At 42.8% G+C, this 14,870-nt stretch overlaps 1 protein-coding gene across 1 annotated transcript in view; it reads right to left on the reverse strand.

Annotated features, from left to right (window-relative positions):
* The window catches only part of erbb4b (erb-b2 receptor tyrosine kinase 4b), a 135,913-nt gene that overhangs the window by 54,570 nt on the left and 66,473 nt on the right, over nt 1–14,870 (reverse strand). The window contains exons 5-11 of the mRNA XM_030787620.1: nt 13,279–13,410; nt 11,411–11,476; nt 8,674–8,792; nt 7,569–7,710; nt 5,609–5,722; nt 5,292–5,418; nt 3,292–3,365 (exon numbers count right to left, since the gene is read on the reverse strand). Of these exons, the coding sequence (XP_030643480.1) occupies nt 3,292–3,365; nt 5,292–5,418; nt 5,609–5,722; nt 7,569–7,710; nt 8,674–8,792; nt 11,411–11,476; nt 13,279–13,410 (774 nt within the window). The remainder of the gene's footprint in view (nt 1–3,291; nt 3,366–5,291; nt 5,419–5,608; nt 5,723–7,568; nt 7,711–8,673; nt 8,793–11,410; nt 11,477–13,278; nt 13,411–14,870) is intronic.

Here is a 14,870-nt window from a genome sequence, read left to right on the forward strand (position 1 = left end):
AATTTTTTTTTTCTGCTAATCAATTCTCTTTGATGTAAGAAAGGACATCTATCTCTGCATAATGTGACAGGCAAAGTGTCAAAGATTATTTTGAATTAAATTCATGTTCTATTCAATATTTTTTGCTGCAGTAATCTGTGCGGCATGTCATATATGATGAATAGTTTTTATTTTTTTTTATGCATACAGTAATTATTTTCCTCTCTTATTCTCTCTGTCTGTCCCAGTTTATTTAAATCAGATGGTTGGATGAATAGCTAATAGCATGGCAATAGATCATTTAAGAATTTTAATAATAGATTTAAGAATTAAATATTTAGAAAAGAGGAGAGCAGTCCTTTGCATATGAGCCAACAGGGGACAAACAGGGCAGAGAGAAAGAGAAAGTGAGAGAGAGAGAGAGAGAGAGAGAGAGAGGAGGAATTGATGTGGATACAAGGCAAGTCAGACTCAGAAGGACAAGGAGAGCATAAATTATCCAAAATGACTTACAACAATGAAAACCCCCCGACGTCACATGTTTTGAAGGATAGGTTTAGTTGCGTAATGATATTTGATTGCCTTTAAATGAATTCATTACTTTGGGGGAGAGGGACATGGTTAAAGGTAAAGTGATATCTCAGTAATGAATGGAGCATAGCCAATAAAAAAGTTTTATTTATTTATTTATTCTTTTTTTTTTTTACCCCATGCTTGTCTTTATTCTTATGACTGTTCATATGAAATTAGTCTCAATAGCATACAGGTTGCAACTTGTAAACATGTAACAGGCCAGTAAAGAGAGCTCATTAAAATTCTAGTCCTGCGGTACTTATGTACAATGTGACTGGCGACTGCTTTTTTTTCTTTTTTTTTTCAACAGCATGTTTATTTCAGGAGGCCACAATAAATATTAATGTCCTTATGAGATAACAGTGTTTTCCTCTGGAGTTTAACTGATCTTGTGGAGATCACATACCATCAGTAGAGACCACAAAGAACAAAAATGCATATGATATTACAATAGCCAAAGTATGGATTTATTTATTTATTTATTTATTTTGCCTTTTGTTTTGTACTGGAGGCGACAGGAACACATTAAACGTTTTTGCTCAATGTGGCGAGATGCTAAGATAGAAAATATGTTTAAAAATGAAAATGAATACTCGATTTTTCTTCCGTTTCATATTTGCTGACTGGGAGAGAGGAGGCACTTACAAAATCCAAACTATATGTTAATTAATCTTTGTCTCTCCCAATGCGCTTTGGTCTTATCGGAGAGGTACATCATTAGAGTTTCATGCCCCTCTGCTCTCTGGGTTGCGTTGTTCAGGGTGATGAAGTCAGATCATTGTGTTGCCTGCGTTAGTGAAGTGCTGGAACTGTGGCGTCTTTTGACACTAATTGCCTTAATGACAAAATTGCAGCTACAGGAAGGCTGGTTTTGTGTGTATGTGTGAGCGATCTGTGCGTGTGTGTGTGTGTGTGTGTGTGTGTGAGTGAGTAAAGAACTGCATAAGAGATATTTATCTGTCTGTGTTTATATCTGTTTCCAAGCAAACCCAAACGAGACTTTATCACGCTAATGCTGTTAACCAAGTCTCATCGTGCACCTGTCTGTGTTCAGGTTAACACAGGCTGACAAACTGTGTCACAATAATAAATGAACAGTGCAGATGTGCTGAAACAGTGCTACAGCAGGGTTAGAGGCAGCACTGAGTAACCATAACACTGCAGTGTCTGAACTATCCACCTTAATGGACATCCTATACAATCACTTTCATATACATCAGAGTATGGGAGAGATTCACACACACACACACACAAGCAAGCGCGTGTGTCTGCACACCCACACATGCACATGTGCACATACGTATACACACATGCACACACACGCACACACACACACACACACACACGCACGCATACACACACAGATGAGTGTATTCCACCAATTCCCAGAAGTCCTCCATCTGTGCCTAGACAGAGAGTATGAAGTGTGGAGAGCAGTCAGGCACACAGGGCACAGGGCTCTGAAGCTGAGCAGGAACGCTGTAGCTCTTTCTCTGAACTCTTTGCTGAAAAGCCCTTGCTCAAGGCTGTGAAAGCCTCATATGTTGCCAGGGTATGGAGGAGTATGGTGTTTAGGGCTTCACTAAGTGGCACATCACTTGTGTATCCAAGCAAAAAAAATTTTTTTTCTATTTTTTTTCTTTTTTTTTTTTACAGAGCAATGTTTCTCACAGAGCAAGGCCTTGGACTCTGGAGAGAACGTTAAGAGTTTGAAATTCAATGATGATTACAGTCAAAACGTTCACCAGGGGGACCTCAATTATGTCTGCTTTTTCTGCTGAATCATTCACGTCATGCATTAAATTCAAATCAATGATTATTCCCCCCAAAAAGAGAATATTTGAGAGATCTTACAGAAAAAGGAGGGGGAAAAATGAATATTTTTGTTTCTTTTTGTTTTTTTTTCTGGCTCTGTTCGTTTTCACACCAGCACTTCAAAACCATCCGCCCCGGGTCACAGAGCAGAAATGACACCTTGCCAAGAAAGTCACTGTTCTGTCACTGGTGGTGACTTCCCTCACTTTGAAGCGGTGACAGTATGACACGGATGCCTGACTGTCTGGCATCTGGCTAGAATCTCTCTTTCGCTGTCTGAATCTCTACCACTGTCACTGTGAATAGGAGACACTTGCTCCAATCGAGTGTGGCTCCTTTTATGCTCCACGCAGCTCTCACAGTGGAGGGGGGGGGGGGGGGGTCGCAGAACTCCCGGGGTGGTGGGTTTTAACCCATATGGAGAGATCCCTCCTCCTCACAAATTCATCACATATTGCTCTGTCCATATATTCTCTGCACCCCCCCCCACCCAACACACACACACGCCCGCGCGCACACACACAAACACACTCTCTCTCTCTCCCTCTCTCCTTCTTCCTCTCTCTCTCTCTTTCTCTCTCTCTCTCTCTCTCACACACACACACACACACATTCGCACGCAAAGATGGAAAACAGAACGCTCAGGGAAACATATGAACACGAACAGGACTGTTCATTTTTCTATCTTCACATTTTTTCCCTTAACAATGTGGCTTATGCAATAGAACTGAATATGATTAAGATTCCATAATGAGAAGAGATGTATTTCACAGTCAAAGGCTGTGTGAACAAATACTGACTGTTATAAAACAGTAATAAATGTCTTATAAGAGTGTAATTGCAGTTTAACTGACAGTAGACAGGGTGAAGGGTCTTTTGGCCTGCTTAAAATCATAATGCTGAGTTGACGTATTAATTTGTCACCTGTGATCTCTCTGACCGTGCGGAACACGTTGAGTTTCTCTGGATCCAGTGCCTCTATGTGGTGATAAATATCCCTAAAAAGAAACAGGGAATGATGAAAAAAAAAGAAAAAGGGTCAGCACAGGGTGGTTTTCTGAGCCTTATAAAAGGAAAAGAAATGTAAGCAGAAATTTGATCAGACAGAGGTAATGAAGATGAAACTATTACCTTGACTAATGTACCTGAGATCTTTGGAGAAAGCCATAGATGAATACTTTAGAGATTATTGAGGAATCTGTGAAAGTGCTGAATGTTACGTTCCCTTTTTCGGGAGGCTGAATTTAGCTGAGCTAGCCTGGTCCACAGTGACCAGTTTTATGGGTTTTTTGTTTTTTTTTTTGTAGCTGAAAGTAGCTAAGCTAACCTGGTCCTAATGGAGCAGTTTTCAGATTTTTTATTCTATCTTATTTATTTTTTCACTTCTGCCTGAATGTAGCTAAGCTGACCTGGTCCTAACAGAGCAGTTTTCAGATTTTATATATATATATATATATATATATTTTTTTTTTTTTTTTTTTTTGCCTGAATGTAGTTAAGCTAACCTGGCCCGGAGTGAGAGGCAGTTTTCTGTTGAATGGTTTGCAGGTCCTGTCGGACTCTTTAGTGCTGTAGTGGAGGACAGTGTGAGGCAGTGGGGTCGCTGAGATCAGAGGGGAGGTCTGGACTCTAATGCATTTTCTTTAATAATCAGCCCAAGGTGACAAGGCTGATGCAGTCTTCGCCGGTCTCATAGATCGGCCCGTTCCGTTAAGTAGAACTGAGGCCTGGGTCCTGGGAGGTCTCCTAAACAGCTGACACGGAGACTATTTTCTATTCTCTGCTCATACGTGTTTTTCTTTTCCGCACTCATACGTGTTTTGGGACAAAGCCTTGCGCATGTCTGACACCTGAGACTTCCCATTGTGCCGATGGCATATCAAAAGCTGACTCCACAAACTGTGTATTGTGTGTGTGTGTGTGTGTGTGTGCGCGCGTGCGTATGTGTGTGTGTTTGTGTTGTGTGTGCATGCCTGTATAGAAAATCACACTTCGGCACATACATGAATGCCAGTCTATGTTCTGACCTTTGACCACTCTGAGAAAGCAGAGTCAGCAGTGAATCAGTACAGGCCAGTCAAACAAAGGCAGGGGGTGGGGGGCAGAGAGGTGATTAGGGAATGGGAATTGCATGGGGGAGTGAGGTGGGGTGGGGTGGGGGGGGGGGTCAGACAGTGTTGGGGAGGGGTGGGGTGAAATAAGGTCTGACAGTCTAATATTCCTCTCTCATTCAACTCAGCTCTTTGCTGCTAGCACTGACAGGCAGAGAAACAGAGTGCTAGAGAGTGTCACAGACCAAATTAGTCAGCTGCCGTCCTTTGAGACACTGCAAAAGTCAACAGCCACTGAGGCTCCAGCTCCCCGAGCAACGAGCAGGAACCGCACCACTGAATCATAAGCTCTCCTCTTTCACGGCGTTTAGTCAAATTTCTGGATGAATTTACAAAGGGAGGTGATGTGTTACTCACACTCCCAAGAGAATCATGAGAAATCATGAGTTTTTTTCCCTTCCTTTTTTATTTTAATTTTTTTTTTTATCGCTCAGGAATTTCCTTTCAGGGCAAAGAAAGGATCACGAAACAGCAAAGATGCACATGTTCAAAGCCGACGTGTTACAAAACATCGTAGAACGACTAAAAATGAACGGGTGTATAATTTGCCTGTTGCAGTTAATGAACGGTAAGACGTCATAAAGAAACACCAGACTAGACAGGTGTTTATTACACAATCTAATGTAATGTTTTCTGTTCTGATTGAACTGACCAAAATACCAATAGAAAACCCTGCAGCTACATCTGGTTTCAAAATATTTCCGTTCAGATGATGGGGTTTTTAGGGGCGAGACTGGACATTCACTTGAAAGCCTCCATATGATGGTAATGAAAATCTACCACATACGAATTTGAGGATAAAGAGTATCTCACCCTTTGATCCCAGTGATAAGGAACACTAAGTTGCCGTTGATCTTGGTGCAGTTGACAAACTTGTCAATGTTGCTCGAATCGACAGTCTGGGCTGACTGGAGACTAGCGGTGCCAATACCGTCACAAGCTGGAACAAAAACCCCCCCCCCCAAAAAACTAATGGTCATTCATCGTCTCCTCAGTGCAGAGAAAAGCAAAGAGACACAAGATGCCCTCAGCACGTCTTGTAGAATACCTAAAGGGGTAGATGTTCGGGAATAAGGCCATTGCCGAAAGAGGGATTTCCCTTGGTGTAAGAGGGATCATTTAAAGAGTACCTTTAGGGCAGATGTCCGTGCAGGGAATGCACATCTTTATTCGGTTCTCCTCTACCTCCATCTTGTTGCTGGGGCAGGCTCTCACACAGGAGCTGTGGTCTACCACAAAGTTATCTGTAATGTGATGAATGACAAGAATACAATTTATAACACAGACAGACACAAACACACACAGACACACACACACACACACACACACACACACACACACAGACGTGTGAGAGCACACACACAGTCAGTGGTGTAGCAGTCACTGACAGAGAAGCAGTGATGTTTCATGATGCTGGAGAGCAGATCCATTGCCTCTCTGTACCATTAACACATATACCCACACAGACAGCAGTGAGCAGGGCTCTGTCATTTCTCTCTCTCTCCCTCTCCTCCCCAGGGCTCTGGGATGTATCCTATGTGATGGAGTGAGCCCATCTCCAGCGACGGCAGCCCAGTGGAGCGGCATTCATCACCCCAGCCGCCGAGACAGGGCCCCGGCACACGCTGATACGGAGAGATCGAGTTTACTCACCCTGCTTTTCAATATTCATGATGGACTCCAGACACATCAACCTACCGTATAGCACGCCAAGCTAAGATGATCAATGCCACAACCATAGACTATGATGTGTGTGTGTGTGTGTGTGTGTGTGTCTGTCTGTCACGGTGTGTGTGTGTGTGTATGTGTGTGTGACAGTGGAATCATATAAGGAAAATAAATGCATGTCCTACTGTATAGCACGCTAAGCTAAAATGATCAATGCCACAGCCATAGACTGTGATGTGTGTGTGTGTGTGTGTGTGTGTGTGTGTGTCTGTCTGTCACGGTGTGTGTGTATGTATGTGTGTGTAACTCTGGAATCATATAAGGAAAATAAATGCATGTCCTTGGACATGATTCCAAATTTTACAGCGGAGAGCAAGCAAAAACATTTGTAAATTTGTGATTTGATTGAATAATGCCACATAGTAACCTGTCACAAATCAAACTGTGTCATTCTATATCAGAATGAGCAGTGTCAGACAAAGAGTGCCACTTTTGCCAGATTTTCAGTGGCAGTTATTTTGCTTGGGTGCACCTGCGGAGTGCGCGTGCGCGCGTGTGTGTGTGTGTGTTCCTGTGGCTCTGACTATAACAGTCCTTCAAAGGCTCCACATCTACAGCCAGCATTTTGTAAGTGTTAACCGTTTTATCAAGCACCAACCGTTGGCCCAGAGTTGGCCCAAAGTTGTCCCAGCATGGACAAATAAGAGACTTGTACCCCCTCATCACCCTCCTCTCAAAGCCATGAGACTGTGCCCTCCTTTGAAGGTGGGGCAGTTAACGCAGCAGTTCTAGCACAGACACCTGCAACCTAGTGCGCTCTAAAGCCGCAGCTTGAGTGGGTGAGAGAGATGTCTTTTATTTATGAGAAACAGGGCTGATTATCTTCAGCAGCTCCTATACTTTGGCCTGAGGTCTTTAGAGCCACCCTGAGTTAAAAGAGAAACACCCACCGAAACTGTGCAAAGCTCTCACTAAGAGCTGTCATTTAACTCCACGGCAAGATGAAACAAAGACTGTTTCAATTCAGTGGGAAAAAAAAAAAAAACCCAGCTCCTGAACATTTGAAAATATGAAATACACTCTTCAGAAAAAAAAAATCCCCTTGGCATTTAAGAGAAAGTTATTCTTGTTCTGCTCAGTTAATTTGGTACACGGAGACCGTTTGTAACTATGTCAAAGGTCTGTGGAGAGAATACCCATCAAAAACGAACTAAATAAATAAATAAAAATAAAAAAAAGACGTGAGAGCCTGTCTCAGCTAGCTCTAGCTCTACCTCTGTCTTCTGTTGTTCTGGAATAAACGTAAGAGCAAAACCAGTCATCTCTTATTCATTCCGCTCTGCTCGTTCCTGGCCCTTTCAAGTCTGTGTAAAAGTTTCTGTGACGCTAGCATGACTGGCCCACGTATGCGTTTTGTCTTACGTGGACATTTCTTGACGCAGAATGCTCCGTAGGTATATTTGGCTCGGGGGTTGTGCTCCAGCTGGAAGGTGGTGGGATTGTAAACGAAAGGTTGGGGGCACTGGGTCACGCATGCTCCGCTGTCGTTGAAGTTGGTACAGGCCTATAAAAATCAGAGAGAGACAAAAAACCCAAATATAACACTGGATTCACATTCCGTTTCTTACAAAGGAGCCATTAAACTCACTTCTACTGTAAGTACTGTAACGGGGGCAGCCGTGGCCTAAAGGTTAGAGAGGCGAGATTAGTATCGAAAGGTTGCTGGTTCGAGCCCCAGAACCGGCAGGAAAATGCGGGCAGGGGCGGTGAATAAACAATGCTTTCCCCTCCCGCAATATGCAGAGGTCAAATTTCCCCTGTGGACAAATAAAGTTAACTTAACTCATGGGCTGTTTGTTGCAAGAAACACACGCGTTCTGCCCAAACTGCACTGCAGTGCTGATCTATGTTGAACAATATAAAAGCCACCGAGTCCAACTCTGAGGCAGACTGTTTGAGAGGCAACTGAGAAGAACAATCTGGATGGCTCAGGATTTCTAATTAAAAAAGCGCAGGGGGCAGAGGGATTCATAAGCGGAATGATGAAACAGTACAAACAAGCCCACAGGTAGAAAGATAAGCCAATGCAAAGACAAAGACCTCAGGGAGCACTGAACCTGTTCTTCATTTCAACAGGGGATTGTCAGTTGGAATCTACTCTTTTTTTTTTTGTATCTCTGGTATGAAGAATATATCACATTGGATGTCTTTTTTCATTTTTTATTTTATTTTTTTTGGAACAAAGGAACAAAGAGAGCATCCCATTCAACAAAAGGTCACAGATAAGACAGGCAGGAAACATGCACTCTGGTACACGTATCAAGGCTCTATAATCACACATCTGTGCCACCGTTGTTATGGTAACCGATGACTGGCAGGCGACGCACTGGTTAGTGAGGACACATATGCATCTGAGAATACTTGAGAAGTGCACGCGTGTGTGTGTGAGTGTGTGTGTGTGTGTGTGTGTGTGTGAGAGTGTGAGAGTGTGTGTGTGTGTGTGTGTGTGTGTGTTTGGGGGACATACGAAGCAGTCCGTGTCCTTAGGGCCAGAGCAGCCTCCCGCACACTCGCGGTGACAACAGTCGCTGACGTACGGACCAAAGCAACGACCATCACACTGCTCAGCACACACCGTCTTAGTCACTGGAGAAAACAAAAAACAGCCATAGAACGAGAGAGACAGACAGAGAAAGAGAGAGAGAGAGAGAGAAACAGCGTGATAAGACAACAGCAATATCTCTTTGAAATGTGCAGACGGGTAAAATCGGTACAGTTAACGGCCGCGCACACACACAGCAAAATCTCTGTCGTCTTTTGACGCCGTGAAAGGCTTCTTTCGTGCGTTCACTTCCCTCGTCTTCATCATGCTGGAGAGCAGAGGAGTGAATGGCAGATAGTCTGTGAGACATTCTGATCCCTGCCCTAGCACCCCAGCTGTCTATAGTAGTAGTCTGATAGAGATCTCCATCACCTAGGATGTAAGCTAGCTCGACGCAGGACTGATTTCCACTCTCTGCCCGGTACATTCCCCGTAATACCCCACCATATGGTTCACCGTCTGCGCCTGGCTGGCTGCTGACAGAGGCAACTGAGTGAATACACAGACTTCCAGAGATAAGCGCTTTTTTAAAGATTTTTTTTTTTTTACAGCCAGGGACTGCAGCCTGAGTTGTACCTGCCAGAGTGTTAGTGTTACTAACAGGTGGGACGTGCCATGAATGTACAATGTTTTCGACTGTTCTCGTCTCACGTTTCTCCGTCTCTGAGAGTCGCGAGCGATGCATCCGTGAGCGTGGGCGTACGCATGTGCGTTCGTTTGTTTAAAAGAGTGTTTCTGTGCTGTCTTTCTGTGTGACAAAGAGTGTGGCAGAGGTGTCTTGTGTCTTGCATCGTGTGTGTATTTTTCCCCATCACCATGTGTTCCTGGATCTTGTTCAGATCTCAGTGGTTCAGTGTTTTTTTGCTCTGAGATGGTGGAGTGATTTCTCTGTAGACCTGCTACTGTCCTCCTCTGTTTCCACTGGTGTCTGCAAACCCACGTTTTTCACACGGTCCCTAACCACAACAACATTTCCTCTCATGAATAAGTAAGCAAATAAGTAACAAGTTAAGTTCTTAAATCTTCTCACAAATGATCACCAGCTCTTTTTCATGAGAGGGCTGTGTATTTCATGGTGACATATTGACATGCATCTATGGCACTGGCCTGTCAGGAAGAAAGGGGATACTCATAGTTGAAACTGATGAAAAAAAAATGCTCAGACGGCACAATTCGCCTGTTACCACAAAATCAGTGCATTTCAGCACAGGAAAATAAAAAAGGGGTTTACAACAACAACAACAACAACAACAGCAATGACAACAACAACAACAACTGGGATTAAAAAAACCAAAACAAAAAAAACCAACAAGAAAGCGACCACTGGCATCTTAATTTATCTGCTTTTCAAACAACATCCTTTCAGAGTTACCAGAAAGGAATCCAACTAAAAAGCAAACCGGTCTCATGAAGATGATAAATTCCGTCATAGAATGAGCGTAAGTATCCATCAGCGACTCAAAGGTTTTACTAATGGAACACTGCTGCTCTCTCTCTAGGACTCAGGCCAATGCATCTACAGAGAGGAACATATTCAAGCAAGTACGCACTTAAGAAACATTAAAAGACTGTCTCATTTCTGTATAAATGCAGCGTCGACATGGGCGAAACGGCAGCCATTATGGACAGACATATCTCAAATCAGTTCCATTTACTGGATGTCATTCTGGGTGAGAGAAAGATACTGTCACATTCTCAAGGTTATCTACTCAAGTGCAATCACTGCAGCTGTCTGTGTGGAGTAACTCAGTTATGATTATCTAAATGACATCGGTCCATACCACAAACAGACAGATCAAAAGGGTGGAAATGAGAAGGGAGGGTGAGAAAGAGAGAGATAGAGAGAGAGAGAGAGAGAGTAGAGTATCACTGACAGACATTTTCTGGATAGAGAGAATCAAACAGTAACAAAGTTAAACAGTGCTGATTACTAAGAGAGAAAGTTGAAGAGTCCAGATGGAGAGAGAGAGAGAGAGACAGGGTAAAATGACAGAAACATCTGCAGATAGAAGCCTGGGTCTGAGGGAAACACACTGGACAGGTATTTGATTAATTACGCTATGTTTAAAAAAAAAAAAAAAGATTTCACTACGTTTCCTCTTTCTATTTTTTCTACTTTAGCCAGAGGGAGGTTTATTGCCTCTCCACTGCTGCCTTAGGCTTCCTGGCTGGTGGGTTTCACTCCTCATACTCTGTAAAGCTGCTGTCTGTGACAGCATCTTCTTTTTAAAGAACGTGCTAGAAAACTGAACTAAATTAAATTCTTGCTGCCTTGCTGAATGGGAATGGTAACAGGCAAAGTTGAACAAACGTTGAGTTTCTGAACGTCACTTTTTTCATGGATGAAATTAGAATAGGTTGAAATAACCTTCATGTCATTTCCATCTTCATATAGTTTGTTGCTGTTGTACAAATCTTAATGTGTGTTTTAGGGTATCTTATATATTTTTTTAAGTTTCCCCCTGACAGTGGGGTGAGGTGAGGTGCTGATATAACAGGTTTGTAGCACTATGAAAAAGCAAAGATGGCTGTACATTGCTTTGGGAATATGGTGTTATTTAGGACACACTGGTGTGAACTGGGGACTGTGTTTTTTTTTTGTATTAAGTCGAGCCGTGATGTTGGCGCGTGTTTGCGTGAAAAAAAAAAAAAAAATACTCACAGCTCTGACACTGGTCCTCCTTCGGCCCCCAACATCGACCGTTACAAACTCGATGGCACTTCTGACCTGAAAACATCAAACACATCAAACAAACACGTCAAATCTACATCCACCATCTTCCTTTTCTACCTCAGTATAGTCTCGAATCATCACTGTACTTGTTCATTTGGAATATTCACGTTGTCAACATGCACAATTAACTCTCAGTAACTGGTCAATTTTTGGATTACTCAACAAAGATACTGGACTCGATAACTGGTCAATTTCTGGATTATGAGAGAGGCTGTCATATATAATTATGATATAACAGAGTTTTTGTTCCCGGAGAGATGACAGCCTATACATAGTATAGTTTGTTCGGACCCTGATGGGAGGGTGCCAGCCCTCGCTGTCCGAAAGATCCAAACACGTTAGTGGCTGGCAATCCAAAAGCCTCTTAGCCGCCTCTACATGAGAAACGGACAGAGCAGTGGGATCAGACTCGATGGGGGTTGGAGCTTTTTTTTTTTTTTTTTTTCTTTTAAATTCCCGTCATCTATTCTGCAATTCAGATTTAATTGACTGTTGGGTAATTGAAGATTGAACACAATTGAGTGGCAGAGTGTTGACCTGTGGTGATGTTCCACTCCAGTGAAGAGCAATTACAGTACGTTCTGACTGTCACCGGGGATCACTCTCCATTCAACCCCCTATTCTACCTCTCACTCTTTCTCTTTCCTTCCTGTTCGTCTTCTTGGCTTTTTTTTTTATCACCTTCTTCTTCCTCCTCTTCTTCGGGTCCCTCTGAGTCCTTCCGAAGTTTCGGGCGCGTAGCCGAAAGTTACTGTGTACTTCTTTGATGAACACAGGCAGGTAATTCTCAACGATATAAACCAACTGAAGTACCGCAGAGCCCCACGTGTTGCTTAGCGAACCTAAGAGACTCCATAAAGCTGGAATCATTGTGTACTGTCAAATATAGCACTCCTCAGATAGACCTTTATATCCCCTAAAGTTCTAGCGGAGAAGTCAAGGAGAAATCTGATCATAAACCCACATGACAGCACATCAAATATTGCATCTTATAAATCAACTCCTCTATGAGATTATAACTATATGATAGTATTCAAGGTCTCCCTCCATTTATTTTAATGTGACCTTGACTTTGAATATTTCACACTTACCTCGTAAGTTACCTCATAAGTTTTTTCTTTCTTTATGCCTCTTTCAAATGGATCTAAAGGTTTAAAAACCGTGAGACAAAAGACTGCAAACTCAACAACATTATCAACCGTAAGTGGTAACAGATCACGTTTACATTGATTTTTGACAGGAAAAACAATGTTGCTGTTGTTGTTTTTTTCGTTTGTTTGTTTTTTTTTTAATTCCTTGTTTTGAAGAGCCAATAAGACAAGAAACAAAATAAGGAAAAAGGAGCTTAGGTTCTTAGGCTGGATTACACATTCTGAGGCTCTTGATCTTCGGCAGTGAATAAATCAAAGCCATCGAATGAAAGGGGGGGGGGGCAACCATTGACCAGCTGAGATGTTTTTTTTTCAGTTTGTATTCATCTCCGGTCTTGTGAGAGCTCTTTCATTCATACACCATATCATATCTCTCTTTTGGCTTCGTTATGAAGCTCCACATTATACTGCAATTCCGATGAGACGGTTTTAAGCAGACCCTGACGGTTAACAAATGAATGCCATTTGAATGCCATTCTTTCATGCCATATTAGCCCTTTTAAACGTATAGTGTAAAACAGACACCCATATGAACTATTGAGTAGTTTTGTAAAGACTATTCAGATATTTGCTTTTTTCCCCCTGGGTAATAATGTCTTGTTCCCAGCCTTAGGATTCTCTACTCTCATTGGTCAAAATACTCACATGAACTGCTGCTATTGGATGGCACTACAAGGTGGTCAGACTTGGCGGTCTTCACTATGTCCTGCCAGTGGATGGTGTCAGCATGGCACAAGAACTTGTTCTGGTCCACATAGACCCCACCGTGTAGAATCTCTGCAGAGTAAAGCAGAGGTGAAGAAGAAGAAGAAAAAAAAGAAAAGAGACATAGTCTTTAATGTATGACATACAAGTATGTCAGTAGTTGCATTTGAGCTTGTTCAATATACCCTTACAAGCCAGCTATGGCTAGAACAAGGTGACCTCCTGCTTTCTGTGTTTCTTTTCTCTCTCTTATTGGCAGAGAGAGAGAGAGAGAGGGAGAGGGAGAAAGAGAGATAGAAGAAATACAAGCAGTGGGTCTCTGGGACGTATGATAACATGACACATTGCTTAATGTCCTCTCGAAATTATTCACTTTGACCCTTTGGTGTCAGTCTCCCTTCAACGGTGGCCTAGTTCTGTTAGCTGTGATATCTTTCCACACAGGTGATATGAACTAGTCACAGCCAAACCCAGGCTCACCCATCCCTGCTTTCTGACTCAGACAATGATTGATGCTGTACCACAGAAGCCAGACAAATCCAAGTCTTATTGCTATTATTAATAACCTTAATCTGTTATTGTTTGTCCCTCTCTCTCCCCTCAGTTCTTCCAAAGGACAGCTAGCCACGCTGGACAACAAACACACAGAAGGACGTAATTATGTTCTCGCAATGATACAAAAATCCATCCTGGATTTTCAGGATCCAGCTACGACAGATGAGAACAGAAACAAATCTGTAATTTCATATTTCGACGGCAAGGACACAATATCCCGGCCCTAATATGCATCATAGTGTCTGGGACGGATCACTGGATTTGTGGAGAAATCAATCTGTTTTCCGAAGCCATCCGATCTCCACCTCCCACGGCGAACAGAGACGTCTCTATTTAGATGCTCCCGACGACAATGAACATTATGTTCTTAATATTTCTGAGAAAAGCGTCTGAGAGGTAATCTGCACTTCTGTGGTGAGGAGAAGAAAAAAAAGAGAGCTTATGACAGATTTGCATTGTTTACTGGGCTGCTTTTTTTTTCTATCTCTCCAGAAGGAGATTAGCAGTGTAGGGGTGAAATAGATGAGACATATTCATAACCACGGGCTATCGGAAGCTGATAACAGTCCAATAAAGACTTGATTAAATTGTGCTCCACGGATGATTGCAAGCAGTGTTATTATGTATTTTCCCTCTCTCTGCAGGACGTCACAACCTGTCGCTCAATGGATAAATTAATTTTAGTATTTCTTCTAACCATGTGCGCTGGAGGGGGTGGGGGGGTTGAGGGGGTGGGAACTGCCACTGACTCACACCAACCCCGGGGGGAAGCCTCAGGCAAAGAGGCACGGAGGTAAACAAACAAACACGGTGACATAAAAGCCCAGCGTGGAGTCCGGAAAATTCTTCTTCTTCTTTTTTTTTATTTCTAGGTCAGGGGTGGACAGGGGGAGGGATTTCTCTCTCTCTCTCTCTCTCTCTCTCTCTCTCTCTCTCTCCGTGGAGGCTTTGACCATGCTCTGCTGTAGGCTACCTGT

Source organism: Chanos chanos, chromosome 10 (genome assembly GCF_902362185.1).
Source record: "Chanos chanos chromosome 10, fChaCha1.1, whole genome shotgun sequence".
Lineage (NCBI taxonomy): Eukaryota > Metazoa > Chordata > Actinopteri > Gonorynchiformes > Chanidae > Chanos > Chanos chanos.